The 15,566-nt window shown below is 44.5% G+C and overlaps 1 protein-coding gene across 1 annotated transcript in view; it reads right to left on the minus strand.

Annotated features, from left to right (window-relative positions):
* Positions 1-15,566, minus strand: part of LOC137372406 (melanophilin-like) — a 169,875-nt gene that overhangs the window by 58,523 nt on the left and 95,786 nt on the right. The window contains exons 6-9 of the mRNA XM_068036293.1: positions 14,044-14,172; positions 11,137-11,347; positions 6,583-6,827; positions 5,265-5,348 (exon numbers count right to left, since the gene is read on the minus strand). Coding sequence (XP_067892394.1) covers positions 5,265-5,348; positions 6,583-6,827; positions 11,137-11,347; positions 14,044-14,172 — 669 coding nt within the window. The remainder of the gene's footprint in view (positions 1-5,264; positions 5,349-6,582; positions 6,828-11,136; positions 11,348-14,043; positions 14,173-15,566) is intronic.

A 15,566-nucleotide genomic window follows, 5' to 3' on the forward strand; every position in this document is an offset into this window, starting at 1 on the left:
TCTCTACTCACATCATGCTGGATTCTTGTGGGATTGGCCACCACTTCTACACTGGAAAGGATGGCTCCAAGTTCTGTGTGAAGCCCATGTGCCATGTTGGAGCCGACTCCTCCATGCTCTTCGACAATGACAACAGGTTCACTGGCAAGCCTGCCAATGCACCAAGCTTCAATGCACCAAGCCTGCCAATGTACCAAGCATCTTGGTGCATATGCACATCAGCTTTTTCCTATTTGCCACCCCATCGAAGTCCTCATCAGAGTCCTCTGCAGCAGAGCTTGTGTGTGATTTCATCCTCTGGGGATCTGGCAGACGTGCTATGCTTTCCCACAGCCTGTTTGCAGCCCACTCGGGCCCAGTGACTCACCACTTGCTGATACTGACTTTGTACTACCCTCTAAGTTATGTGCAATGCCATTATCTGAGCTGGTGGATGCATGTGTCAGATTAAGTGATGGTGCTTCGTTTCTCTCAGAGAAACTCTTCCTCTGGGCCTGCATCCTCAGGCCACCACTGGCTGGCCAGGCGGTTGTTCCTGCATATCTGAAAGCAAGAGTGCACGAGGGGAGGGTTGGGGTGAGGCAAGGGGGAAGGGGGGAAAAGCAAGAGCTGCATGGTTACACCATCTGCATCTTGTGCATCTTACCAACTTGCGGGATGAGTCTCAGTGGCGACTCAACTAATAATGCTGAACACTGTCTCCTCTGAGGGGCTGAGGAGATGCAGCAGTATCTGTCCCTCACCCAGTTCTTTGCTGCTACCTCCTGTTAGGTGCCATCTTGCCTTGCAAGTGAGAGGGATGAGTGTCAGTGAGTGTGTTGTAATGTGTTTCAGTGATGTGCCTGTCATAGCTGGGTAGCTGGAAGTATGTGGAAGCTGTGAGATGTGGATGTGAGGTGTGTGAGGGTCAGATGAAGCATATGAATATTAGGCATGAGTTCTGATTGTTAGAGATTGTTGATGGGTGAGTGATTGGTGTGTGGAGATTGAGCAGTGTGGTACTGCAGTTGGTAGGAGATGGTATTTGTACATGTATTCACTGACCACTTATGCAAGGCCATTGAACTTTTTCTGGCACTTTATCCAGGTCCTTGGGGCCAGACTCCTGACATTGACCTCAGTGGCTATCTGCATCCATCCCTTTCTATGTGCTTGGCTGGAGGGCCGCCTGGCCTTTACAAAAAGATGACCATCTGCTCCTTTCCACCTCCTGGACTGAGGCCTCCAGCACTGCATCTGGGAAGCTAGGAGCCCTCTCTTTGGCCTGCTGCTCTATTACTGCAGTTTCTTCCTGCTCAGAATGTCTTTCCCATCCACTTCTAGCCCTTGCTGCAGCCAGAATGCACATCCCATTTAAGAAGCACAGGCTGGCTTTAAAGTTTACAGGCTAGTTGTATTTGGTGCTAGCCTCACAAGAAGTGCTCACACTCAAAAGTGTGTTTAGTGCTGGGCTGCATGCTGCAATTCTAAAGGTAAGAAAGCACACAAAGCTTGTGTGCTGGCTGCATCACATCTATCGGGTGCGAGGTAATCATGCATCATGATTCTCCCGCCCACCAATGGGCCTTATCAAATCTTTCCCCCCTCTGTGTTTTGCTTCGTGTTTAGATATTTTTGTTGGAATTCAGATATTCCATTGTTAATAATCAAGCTGTCATTACAAATGTGATTTATATCTTGCATGTTTTTTGCAGTCATTTTCTTGGTATCTTTGTTGATGAGAATAATCTTATAGAGTCAGAGTCCCTGATGGCACAGGAGGCCATTCGGCCCATCGTGTCCATGCTGGCTCTCCACGGAGCTATCCAGCAGGCCCACTCTTCTACTCGATTCCCGTAGCCCTGCAAATTTATTTCATTCAAGTGCTCATCCAATTTCCTTTTGAAGTCATTAATCGTCTCCGCTTCCACCACTTTTGTGGGCTGAGTGTTCCAGGTCATTACCACCCGCTGCGTAAAAAAAAGTTCTTGCTCACGTTCCCCCTGCATCTCTTGCCCAAAACCTTCAATCTGTGTCCCTTAGTCCTTGTCCCATTACTTAATGGGAACAGTTTTTCCTTGTCTAACTTAATTAAGCTTGGCATAATCTTGTACACCTCTATTAAATATTCCCTCAATCTTTTTTGCTCCAAGAACAAACCCAGCTTTTCCAATCTAATCTTGTAACTAAAATCCTCCATCCCTGGAACTATTCTGGTAAATCTCCTCTGCACCCTCTCAAGGACCCTCACATCCTTCCTAAAGTCTGCTGACCTGAACTGGATGCAGTACTCCAGCTGAGGCCTAACTAGAGCTTTATAAAGGTTCAGCATAACTTCTCTGCTTTTGTACTCAATGCCTCTATTTATGAAGCCAAAAATCCCATATGCTTTATTAACCACTCTCTCAATATGTCCTGCCACCTTCAAAGATCTTTGCCCATGCACCCCAGGTCCCTCTGTCCTGCACACTTTTTAGAACTGAGCCCTTAAGTCTATATTGCCTTTCCCTATTTCTTCTGCCAAAATGCATCACCCCGCACTTCGCTGTATTAAATCTGCCACCCGTCTGCCCATTCTGCAAGCCTATCTGCATGGCCTGTTGCAGGCAGTTCATATCGTCCTCGCTGTTTGCCACCTCCAAGTTTGGTGTCATTGGCAAATTTTGTAGTTCTACTCTGTATTCCAAGATCCAAGTCATTTATATATAGCAAAAAAAGTGTTCCTAGCAATGACCCTTGGGGAACACCACTGGCTACCATCCTTCATCTGAAAAACAACCATTTACTATGACTTGCTGTTTGCTGTCCTTAAGCCAATTTTTTTTTATCCAGTTGGACACTGACCCTTCTATTACATGAGCCTCAATTTTGTTAACCAGCCTTTTATGTGGTATCTTATCAAATGCTTTCTTAAAATCTATATAACAACATCCACTGCATTCCTTTTATCAACCTTCTCTGCTACTTCATCAAAAAATTCAATTTGTTTAGTCAAGATCTCTCTTTTACAAATCCATGCTGGCTCTCCTTAATTGACTCGAACTTCTCCAAGTATTTGTTCATTTTTGTCCCTGATTATTGTTTATAAAGCCTTATTTACCACTGATGTTAAACTAACTGGCCTGTAGTTGCTAGAAATGTCCTTACACCTTTTCTTGAACAAGGGTTTAACATTTGCCACTCTCCAACCCTCTTGCACCTCCCCCGTATCCAGGAAAAATTGGAAGGTTATGACAAGCCCTTCCGCTATTTCCATCTCCACTTCCTTTAGCAACCTGGGATGCAAGCCATCCAGACCAGGTGACTTATCTACCCTAAGCACAGCCAGCCTTTCCAGTACCTCACTCTCAATTTTTACCTTCTCCATTGCCTCTACTCTCTCCACTTCTACTGACATTATGTCAGATTCCACTTTGTTCGTGAACACTGATTCAAAGTACTCATTAAGTATATTGGCTTTGCCCTGCATCTCTAAGCATGTATTATGCTCTTTGTCCCTCATAGGCCCCACTGCACCTCTTACTACCCACTTACCATTTACATGTAAGTAGATGATTTTTGGGTTCAAGGGAAAGACAATATTGGGGGAGATTTTCCATCATTTCAGCTTAAACTGTTCCTGTCCTTTGAGGATCTGCTCCAAGTCCCTGGCAGCATTTTGTTATAAATATATCTCTATTTGTATGCAAGCGAGAATAGGCTGGGCAAGCTTGTCTCCTGATATTCCCCCTCTCCTGGTATCTCCAAGTGTGCAGGGGAGGAAGAGGTTGGTCTTTGCTGGACACCCATTTCCTTGACACAACCAAGGCTCAATGAGTTCCACCGCATGCAGTACTGCAGCCAGAGGCCCTCATTCTCACAACATCCCATTGCTCTAATTTTTCAGGAATGTCTTTTTAACGTCAGCACCAGGCCTCAGCCAGAGAGCGGAAAGGAGTGAGGAAGAGATCACGAGTTGGAAGTGGGGGGGAGGCATTGATGGAGGGGGTGGGGTCGAGAGAGACCAGGCATTGGTGCAGTGGGGGGGGGGGGAATAGGTGGAGACATGGGGGATAGGCTGTCTGGAGAAATCAGGGATTGGGAATAGAACATTGACGGGGTAACTGGAGAGACCAGTGAGGAGGGGAGAAGATCATGGGGGAGAGCCATAGAGATTATGGGGGAAGAGGAGAAGATTTCAGCCCCTGAAGGACATTGGATGGGCATTGGATTGCCAGGGGTCAGGTTGGGGATGGAGGGTTTCGATTGCGAGGGACGTTAACAGCTTTGCTTCATCAGCGGTGGGGGGGGAGGGGGGGGGTCTGGGGTGGGGTGGGGTGGGAAGCACTCCTGATCCTCCTGGCCCACAAGAAGTGATGGAAAAGCACTTACCTGTTCCATGCAGCAGTTCTCAACTCCCTTTAGATTCTGGATTTCCTGAGACTCAGGAAACCTGGTTGGCCAGTGTTAAAGTTGGAACCCAGAAAAAATTCTGAGGCACGCAGCAATTTAAATGAGTGACCTGCCTCCTGGAAGCGGGCTGGTCACTCCACCCCCCAGTTTCGCCTTTGTTAAAACCATAAATGGGTTGGGTAAAGGTGGGTTATGTTTGGGTTTGAGATTTCTTTTACATTTTTACTTCCCACCGGTCCCAATCAAAACCATTTTTGGGAGTTAAAACTGCCCCCATTGTCATTCTATGTACCACATTTCCGTTCATCCACTCATCCCCTCCCTCCCAGCTCAAAGTGCAATGTTAAGGAGACACAAAATGCTTCATCTTCACAACTTCACCCCTTTTCAAATCATACAGTTTCAAAAGTAAACTAAGTCAACCCGTTGTTCTGTTACACAAGAGTTTGCCAAGAAGGGGAACGTTCCAGGCTCTCTTTTCTCTGGTTGGTCACATGAAACTAACACAAGACAAATATTAAGAAATAAGCAACAATGCAGCATTGGTTTAGGAGAGCCAACTTATTGGGGTACAAGCAGGCAAGTTACAGATTTCACCCAGCTTTCTCCAGCAATCCTGGTTCAGGTGCCTTCAGGTAGCATTATCTTCCCTTCTGGTAATGGTCCTCTGGGCAAGTGATTTGTTATCATTCAGATGAGTTCAGAAACCAGTATTATCACTGCCAGTAGGATTTTTTAATGCAAATCTCCAGCAGTCAGACAGCAAATCCAAATGGTAACTGTATAAATCACTTTGCTTGGCTGTCTCATATTGCACATTTTAAATTTTTTGAAACTTTTTTCCTCTGAAGGTAAACATTAATCAGTGTAATTTCACAATCCCAGATGATTACCTCTACAGAGCTGGGAGTCATCTTCTCCTCCAGTCTGCTTAGCATTCGCTCAATGGAAGACATTCGCTTCGAAAGGTCTGAAATCTGTAGGTAAGGAAAATTTCAAACCATCACCAGCTCACCACCACCAGCACCAGGATGAATAGATTATGCAACTCAACCAATTTAAAGAGGATCTTCAGTGTAAGAGAAAATGGTCGATATGAATCCAAAGGTTTGGTGTTGAGTTAAATGTAAATTATAGATCGTATTTACCCTAGACCCAAAGGATAGGTGTTGGGGTAAGTGTGCACATGCAGATCTCCTTTCGGAGTCACATCCAAAGCATTAGAATCAAAATGTAACAAATGTGAAAATGAGCTGCAGAAATTAACTAGGCTGAGAGAATTCATTTTAAGCTGCCGGGAATTGAAAAAAGGAAAATGGGATAATATCTGCACCATTTGGGGAAGTTATAATTTGGGAAATCTTCAATTAAAAAATTGTTAAGCCTGCATCTTAATTGTTGTATCCTTGAAATCAGGGCAGCATTTACTTCTGCACTTACTTTTTCAGGGGTTAGATGTTAGGAGCTCAGCTGAAGCTTACTACAACTCCCACCCTGTTGACACAATGTGTTGAGGCTGCTGGTCCTGTGAATGAACCCCACTTCTATCGCAAAATACAGCTGCAGCCACCAGTTACAACACCGTAAAACAAGCACAATGTGCAATTCCAAGGTCACAATCTGATTTGAAGCTTCTGACATTAGACCTTCTTCTTGTGGGCCATACAGGCCAGCAATGAGAGAAAAATGTTTCACTGTTCTATATAGCTATGGATGCAGAGACAATTTCAGCTTTCAAGACTGAGATAGGTAGATAGTTGTTTGGTGATAATACCAAGGGATTATGGAGCAAAGGTGGTTAAATGGAGTGGAGGTGCAGATCACCCATGATTGAAGTGGATGGCAAAGTCGGTTTGAGGAGCTGAGTGGTCTACTCCTGATCCTAATTCGCTTACATGGGCAGGTTGAAAACTCAGAATGCACATAGTGAAAAAAAATTATCAACATTCAGCATTGCCACAGACACAAGCTTATGTTTTCCTTTGGTAATGCATTTACATTTGGAGGTGGGTCTCATTCATAGCAACGTATAGGACCAGAAAACACTGTTGTAGTCACTTGGCCAATCCCACCAGCTGCAGAGCACTCTTGTCATATTGTTTGCTAGCTCTAAAGGCAGAACTACAATAAAATGGCAAATTAATTAGAAGTAAAGTTGTGTCTAATACATAATTGTGTACATTGGTAGAATCCAGATCTTTGAAGATATACCTGACTTCCTCCAGAGCCTGAATTTTCCTGTGAGGAACATTTACTCCTGCGTCGTACAAAATGACGCTGATACACTGGATGCTCAGGTGCATCGTCGTCGTCAGAGCTCTCCATGTCAGCACTGTACTGGGCTCCATGCTTCTGATAAGGCAGTGAATGGTGCAGCTCTGCTTCTCCAGTGGAAGTCCATATTCCGGGAACGGATCGAGTGCGGGGAAGTCTGTGTTCACGATGCACCACCTCGTCTGAATTCAATTAACGTGAAAGTGAGGGACAAAGAAAAATAAAAGATGTTAACGTGAATTTATCTTCTACAGCGAAACACATGCATGTGTCTGCATTATTGGCCCAGTGCATCTTATAAGGGTTTGATTTAGTTCCAGGAATGGATACTCCAGGAATCTGAACTTTTCGTCAAATATTGTGCCTTAAAACCCTGGAAGTGAATTTCCTTGCAACCAATTGTTGGACAGCAAGAATATCAAAGGAAAAAGAGGAAGAGTTTTGCTTGGCACATTCCTGGGTCCCAAATACACTACATGTTATGGTACTGACCCACAGAGTAAGAAACCTCATGTTCATTTCCTGGGGTGAGTTAACTGATCTAAAGCAGGGCTATGGGGAAGTAGCATTCCCCCAGTTTTGTGTTAACAGCCCCATTGTCAAACAAGTACCAATACTCATCTATGAACAGTAGATAATTGGGTCGGATACCAAAGAGCTGCCAGCTCAGATACGAGACTATGCTCCCAGAAGAGGGGGGAAAAACTGAAGGATAAAGTAGAAATTTACTCTCTCATACCTCAACCAGTCACAACTTCTTTGATTTTCTCGTTCAATGAAGTAGGAATGGATTTGAAGTTGCCTTTCTATATTAATTTTCAATGAGTACGTTTTCTGAAGTTCGTCAAGTCATTACACTGCACTATAAACAGATGCTGATGTATAGCACCCATTTGGCCAAAAAGTGGCCAAAGTGGGATTGAAATTTCTCTTTTGATAATTTTAGTGGAGAAGTCAAGGATGGAGATGACAGCAAACCCCATCATGTAGGCACACAAAATTCTTTGGTAAAGGTGACACAAGAAATGTTGCCCTGTTCCCATTTTAGCTATTTTCAACAGATAGTTGCTCCCCCTCCCCCACCAGACATTTCTGCTTGCGTTTTCTTCCTGTTCAATGCCATTAATGGACTTGTAACACTTCCCATTACATTTCAAAAATATGCTCATAATTTATCTACTAAGAATGGGGGCTACACTGGCAAGGCTGCATTTATCCTCCATCTCTAGTTGCCCTGATAAGGTAGTGGTGTGTCTTCTCTTTGAACTCTTTATGGGGATGGTGTTTCCATGATGGAAGTACGTTGGAAATTCCAGCATTTTGACCCTAAATTTCTTATCCGGTGGCCTGATCAATAATTTTGCCAGGGCTTTTAAGACATAAGGATAATTATTGAACCATTTTCAAATCAAACCGGCAGCCTTTTTCTATTGCTAAAGGTTCTGAAATGATGCAGTGAAATTTGGTGAATTTTTATGGTCTACGAAGGAACAGAACATTTTATCATGGCAACAACTTACATTTATATAGTGCTTTTAACATAGTAAAGGAACTTCAGAGGAGCATAGTCAGATACAAAATTGACACTGAGCCAAAGAAGGAGACATTAGGATAAGTGGCCAAAAGATTGGCTTTTAGGGAGGGTCTAAAAGGAGGAGAGAGGTGAAGAGGCAAAGAGGTTTAGGAGGAAATTCCGAGCTCAGGACCTAGATGGCAGAAGGCATGGTCACTAATAGTCAGGTGAAGGAAGTGGCCTATGTACAAGAACCCAGAATTGGAGGAAGTTCTCAGAGGGTTGTAGGGCTTGAGGAAGGTATAGAGATCGAGAGGAATGAGGCCAGGGGAAGATTTCTTTTCCTAACCCAATATCAGCATCAAATACTCTCAGGTCAGGTACAGCACAGCTTCACTGCGTGGCAAGTATCCCTCTACTGTGCTGATTTCAACCTCAGAAGAGCACCCCTCACTGTATGAAACTTCTATTTTCCACACATTTCCTGCTCTGAGTGAGACTACCCATTTAGAGGTGTATTTTCTGATTTAGCGATCGGAGTGTAAAACTGAGCATGCTATCCTTTACAATGAATGGATGTAAAATCACAGAGGTTGCAAATTGTGGAGGCTCTCATAATTTTATTTATATATATATTTATATGAAGATATTGAGAGAGGCAGAAGAAGTGAGAGATCTTGGAGTGCATATCCACAGGTCCCTGAAGGCAGCAGGTCAGGTAGGTAGAGTGGTGAAGAAGGCATATGGATTGCACTCCTTTATTGGCTGAGGTATAGAATACGATGCAATGCTGGAACTGTATAAAACACTGGTTAGGCCACAGCTGGAGTATTGGGTACAGTTCTGGTCAGCACATTACAGGAAGGACATAATTGCTCTGGAGCGAGTACAGAGGAGATTTACAAGAATGTTGCCAGGGCTTGAGAGTTGCAGCTATGAGGAAAGATTGGATCGGCTGGGGTTGTTTTCCTTAGAACAGAGGAGGCTGAGGGGTGAATTAATTGAGGTGTACAAAATTATGCGGGACCTAGATATAGTAGACAGGAAGGACTTGCTTCCCCTAGCAGAGAGGTCAATTATCAGGGGGGCACCGATTTAAGGTGATTGGTAGAAGGATTAGAGGAAAAACGTTTTCACCCAGAGGGTGGTGGGTTTCTGGAATTCACTGTCAGGAATGATGGTGGAGGCAAAAACCCTCAGCTCATTTAAAAGGTACCTGGACATGCACCTGAAGTGCTGTAACCTGCAAGGCTATGGACCAGGTGCTGGAAGGTGGGATTAGATTGAGCCGCTAGATTTTTTGGCCGGCAGGGACATGATGGGCTGAATGGCTTCCTTCTGTGCCGTAATTTTTTATGGTTCTATGTGCTCCCTACTGCTGTTTTGCATGGGTAGCACTAAATTGTGAAATTTGTCCCTTACTTCTAATGTGCTGGGAACATGCACACTTCTGTGTTGGAGACAGAATGCTACAAGGAACTAATACAAAAGCAAAATACTGCAGATGCTGCAGATCTGAAATAAAAACAGAAAATGTTGGCAATATTTCATCAGATGAAAGATCATCAACCTGATGATCTGTTTCTCTCTCCATAGATGCTGCCAGACCTGCTAAGTACTTAGAGCAGGTTCTGGTTCTATTACAGCTGCAAGGAATTGTTGCCAAACCCATTCATTTCATGTACAGCAGAGACAGGAAAATAGAGACAGGAGAAGGATGAAGGCTGCAGGTGCATGGGAACAACATCACCTCCAAGGTTTCCTCCAAGCCACATGCCATCCCAACTTGGGATATATATTGCAATTCCTTCATTGTCACTGGATGAAGATCTTGAATCTCCCTATCTAAAAGCACTGTGAGATCACCTGCACCACACAAACTGCAGAGTCAAGAGGAAGGCCCACCGCCATCTTCTCAAGGGCAACTAGGATTGGGGGATAACTAGGGTTGTTTTTTCCAGTGATGGAGGTCAAACAAGGCAAAGGAATACACGATTAATAGGAAAATACTGAGAAGTGTCGAGGAAATGAGGGACTTTGGAATGAATGTCCACGGATCCCTGAAGCTAGCAGGACAGGTCGATAAGGTGGTTAAGAAGGCATATGGAATTCTTTCGTTTATCAGCCGAGGTATAGAATACAACATCAGGGAGGTTATGCTGGAACTGTATAACTCATTGGTTAGGCCACAACTTAAGTACTGTGTGCATTTCTGGTCACCTCATTACAGAAAGGATGTCATGGCACTAGAGAGGGTACAGAGGAGATTTATGAGGATGTTGCTGGGACTGGAAAAATGCAGCTATGAGGAAATATTGGATAGGCTGGGGTTGTTCCCCTTTGAACAGAGAAGGCTGAGGGGAGATCTGATTGAAATGTACACAATTTTGAGGGGCTGGATAGAGTTGAGGTGAAGGGTCTGTTGACCTTTGCAGAGAGGTCAGTGACTCGGAGACACAGATTTAAAGTTCTGATGAAGGGTCACTGACCTGAAACGTTAACTCTGCTTCTCTCTCCACAGATGCTGCCAGACCTGCTGAGTATTTCCAGCAATTCTTGTTTTTATTACAGATTTAAAATGATTGGTAGAAAGATTAGTGGGGAGATGAGGAAAATATTTTTCACCCAGAGGGTGGTGGGGTCTGGAACTCACTGCTTGAAAGGGTAGATGAGGCAGAAACCCTCAACTCATTCAATTCACTCTGGATATGCTTCTCAAGTGCCGTAACCTGCAGGGCTACGAACCAAATGCTGGAAAGTGGGATTAAACTGAGTGGATCGTTTTTCGACTGGCACAGATACGATGGGCCAAATGGCCTCTTTCTGTTCCATAAACTTTCTATGATTCTATGAAGTGACTAGCTCAGTGCTTCAGTTCAGAATATTTTTCATATTCAAATGTTACTACATACTTTTGTAAAAATTGAGTCCATTACATACCATGCAAGAATTTTGAAGTGAAGGAAAGAGAAACCTACCAGTTTTAGAAGATTTGTCTAAACTTTTCCTTCTTGAGTTAATTTCCAATCGGACTTCGGTGCTAAACTCAGACTCTGGCATCAAGTTCTGTCCTTTCGCCTGCAGGATGTTCCGAAATACTGAGGTAAGCTCTGCTTCTCCAATCAAAGACCCCCTCCTGGAACTGTCCTCTGCTGCACCATTGCCAGTGAAAGAAAACTCTGAAAATGACTGCTAGAAAAGGGAAATGAAGAAAAATAATGATCTCTGTCAAAGTTTATATGAAGAGAGGGCTGTCACATAAGTTATTCCAACAAACATGGCTTTGCAGACTTCAATGTGTCAATAAAGGCAAACACAGGAACTGCTCAAAAGCAAACTGCAAATGCTGGATATCTGAAATAAAAACAGAAAATTCTGGAAAAACTCAGCAGGTCTGGAAGCATCTTTGGAGAAAGAAACAGAGGTAACATTTCAGGTCGATGACCTTTCATCAGATCTGATGAAGGTCGTTGACCAGAAATGTTGGCCAAAATTTTACTGGCATGCTATGAGTCTCGATGTCAGGAACAAAAGCAGCTCTGGAGCCTGCGAGGGCGGACGGCAGGACCGCGGGGGCAATTTTACCGGCGGTAGCTAATTAAAAGATCACCACTGAGACCATCGTCCATATTGAGGCACCCTCGCAGGTACTTGGAAAATTTTTGTTATATGCTGGGGCCAGGTAGGCAGGCTTGGTGATTGGAGGGGCAAACCCTCCTGCGCCGGCAGCGGGGCTATGGTGGCAGCCATTGCTGCTGGTGGGACCCTCTGTGGGTTATGGAGCCTTTAGAAAGGAAGGTACCCCCACTAGCAAGCTGCTGGGAGGCTGCTTTGGCATAGATGGCAGACTCACCATGTGGCAGGGTCCTAAATGGTAGGTGGGTAGCCAAGCCACTGTCATTCCTGCTTTTGATAATATCCCATGGAGGTGGGAACATGTCAGGCTTCCCTTCCAACGCCTTCTACGGCCCTTTTATCACCCCTCCCGCCTCCCAGCCCATTGCCAGAGGGCTGATAAAATTAAGCCTGTTAACTCTGCTTCTCTCTCCACAGGAACTGCCTATCTCAGTTAGCAAAGACGCTGCCCAGTGTAGAATTGAGCCGCACAGACCAGCTAAGTCTCTATCCTGAGACACTGGTGATTTAACTGGTCACATCCAAGATGGCAGTAAGACTGCTATAATTGTCCTCTGAAATAGTGAGCAAAGAATGGAAACAAATCATCCAAGGTCCATGTATTGATTTTTATCTACTGATCCACACTGAAAAGTTTGTACGTGTCAATGCCACCTGAGAATCATTTTCAGCTGCACTGTCCTTCATGGAAAAAGCTATTGTCCAGGCTTCCAGATGAAAAACAGCCAAGTGAGCAAGATATTGGAGGGCAGCCAGTTTACATGGAACCATACCCCAACATGAGTAAATGCTTCCAGGAGAGAAAGGACTGCAGCAAATTGAAGGGAGGCACTTTTTTGGAAAGACAGAATTGGACCATAAGATGGGTATCAGCAACAAGCAACAACATTTGAAACATTTTCCAGGATTTGTGCTACGCGGAATGGAACAATTTCACATTTGATTTAGCAAGAATAGTCTTCTGATGTTGCAAGACATCTTGTTGACTTATAGAGTAGAGGGAGCTTGGCTCTGCTTCTAAACTGAGCTGGGACTGCTCAGTGCTGACACTGGGTGCCTGAAATGGGAAAATGTACCAATCTCCAGTGTCAGCATGCATCACACTCGTAAGCACAAAATTCTCCACAGAAAAAAAAAGTACATTTAAAAAAACTTGGCTTATTTAAGTGCAGTCTTGAAACATGCAGGTGCAGTCATGTGTAGACTGTTTCAGGATGTTTTGAAAACTAATGATATGTACTTTGGAACATCTTTATTACTGTCATGTTTTGGTCTACTGTTTTCATGCATTTTAAAAAGGAAATAAATTTTCCTCAGTTATTCCGCCAACACACTGCTGTCCTCAATTAACTCTTTGGAAACTGTTGATATTTTTCTGAACCAACACAAAAATATAAGATATTTGAAATTTCAGAATTAAAGCTACGTATCCAGGATTTAATGTGTAAACACATTACATAGTATGATATTGAGGCGACAGACCAGTTGGGGTTTTTTCCCACTCTCTGCTCCTCCTCAAGGTACTGACCTATACTGGGGTACAGATGCACAGGTTGCAGTCACTCTCTGGAACTTTGATTAAAGGATCATTTTTCATGTCAGAACCCAGCTATCTGGAGGCTGATTGAAATCACAGCCAAGCCTAATCTTGTCCAACACATAAGCATTTTTCAGCAGAAATAAGCGGATAAGAAATCAGCAACAGGAACCTGGCTGATTTTCTTCTCTCTAGTTGGTAACAGGAGGATCGGTAGCCAGAGGACGAAGATTTAAGATAACTGGCAAAAGAACCGGGGTGGGGCGAGGGGGATTGAGAATTTTTTTTTTATGCAGCGAGTGTTATGATCTAAAATTCACTGCCTGAAAAGGTAGTGGAAGTAGATTCAATGGTAACTTTCACAAGGTAATTGGATACATACATGAAAAGGAAAAGAATTGCACCCCTATGGGAAACAGCAGGGGAGCGGAACTAATTGAACAGCTCTTTCAAAGAGCTGGCACAGGCACAGTGGCTGAATGGTCTTCCTCTGTGCTGTAGGATTCTATGATTCCAGTCCAGGAACACCAAGGCTAATTGTAGAGCTCCTTACAATCATCCCCACCCAAGATCAGCCAATTCATCACCAGCCAGCAACTCCCTGGTCTGCACAGGTCAACAATCTACTACACACTACATTTGTCTGTTGCGGTTGCCGTGAAATGGGGAAAATAATAAGTTTCTAATGTAGCTGAAGAATTGAGGGGATTACCTGTAAACCATTCCCATCGTAGTGTGGTGAAGGAAGCTGGAGAGACTGGCGACGAGACTGGGCAGAGTATTCCGAGTCCATATCAAAGTCAATAGGATGCACCGAAAGCAGACGCTTGTTTCTGCGCAACTGAGGAATAAAGGGCGGTAAAAAATGTTAAGTACCTTTCAAGTAAAAATTACATCTATATTTTTCTCTCTTTTTAAGAAGAATAATCTTCTTAAAAATAGTTATGGGGGAAGACCAGGAAAATGGGACTAATTGGACAGTTTTTTCTGAAAGCTTGCACAAACACAATGGAGCTAATGGCCTTTTTCTGTGTTGTGTGATTCAATGATTTAAAGCGTGACTACCCAACCCAAACTAAACCCTGTCACCAGGTTTCATGGAGGCACCCAAGATCACGTCGTTGGCACCAGCTAGACCTCATTGTCACAAGGCGAGCCGCCTTAAACAGTGTTCAAATCACACGCAGCTTCCACAGTGCGGACTGCGACACCGACCACTCCCTGGTGTGCAGCAAGGTTAGACTCAGACCAAAGAAGTTGCATCATTCCAAGCAGAAGGGCCATCCGCGCATCAACACGAGCAGAATTTCTCACCCACAGCTGTTACAAAAATTTCTAAATTCACTTGTAACAGCCCTTCAAAACACTCCCACAGGGGATGCTGAGCCCAAGTGGGCCCACATCAGAGACGCCATCTATGAGTCAGCTTTGACCACCTACGGCAAAAGTGCGAAGAGAAATGCAGACTGGTTTCAATCTCATAATGAAGAGCTGGAACCTGTCATAGCCGCTAAGCGCATTGCACTTTTGAACTACAAGAAAGCCCCCAGCGATTTAACATCCGCAGCACTTAAAGCAGCCAGAAGTACTGCACAAAGAACAGCTAGGCGTTGCGCAAACGACTACTGGCAACACCTATGCAGTCATATTCAGCTGGCCTCAGACACCGGAAACATCAGAGGAATGTATGATGGCATGAAGAGAGCTCTTGGGCCAACCATCAAGAAGATCACCCCCCTCAAATCTAAATCGGGGGACATAATCACTGACCAACGCAAACAGATGGACCGCTGGGTTGAGCACTACCTAGAACTGTACTCCAGGGAGAATGCTGTCACTGAGACTGCCCTCAATGCAGCCCAGCCTCTACCAGTCATGGATGAGCTGGACATACAGCCAACCAAATCGGAACTCAGTGATGCCATTGATTCTCTAGCCAGCGGAAAAGCCCCTGGGAAGGACAGCATTACCCCTGAAATAATCAAGAGTGCCAAGCCTGCTATACTCTCAGCACTACATGAACTGCTATGCCTGTGCTGGGACGAGGGAGCAGTACCCCAGGACATGCGCGATGCCAACATCATCACCCTCTATAAAAACAAAGGTGACCGCGGTGACTGCAACAACTACCGTGGAATCTCCCTGCTCAGCATAGTGGGGAAAGTCTTTGCTCGAGTCGCTCTGAACAGGCTCCAGAAGCTGGCCGAGCGCGTCTACCCTGAGGCACAGTGTGGC

The sequence above is a fragment of the Heterodontus francisci genome, chromosome 7 (genome assembly GCF_036365525.1).
Source record: "Heterodontus francisci isolate sHetFra1 chromosome 7, sHetFra1.hap1, whole genome shotgun sequence".
NCBI classification, from domain to species: domain Eukaryota; kingdom Metazoa; phylum Chordata; class Chondrichthyes; order Heterodontiformes; family Heterodontidae; genus Heterodontus; species Heterodontus francisci.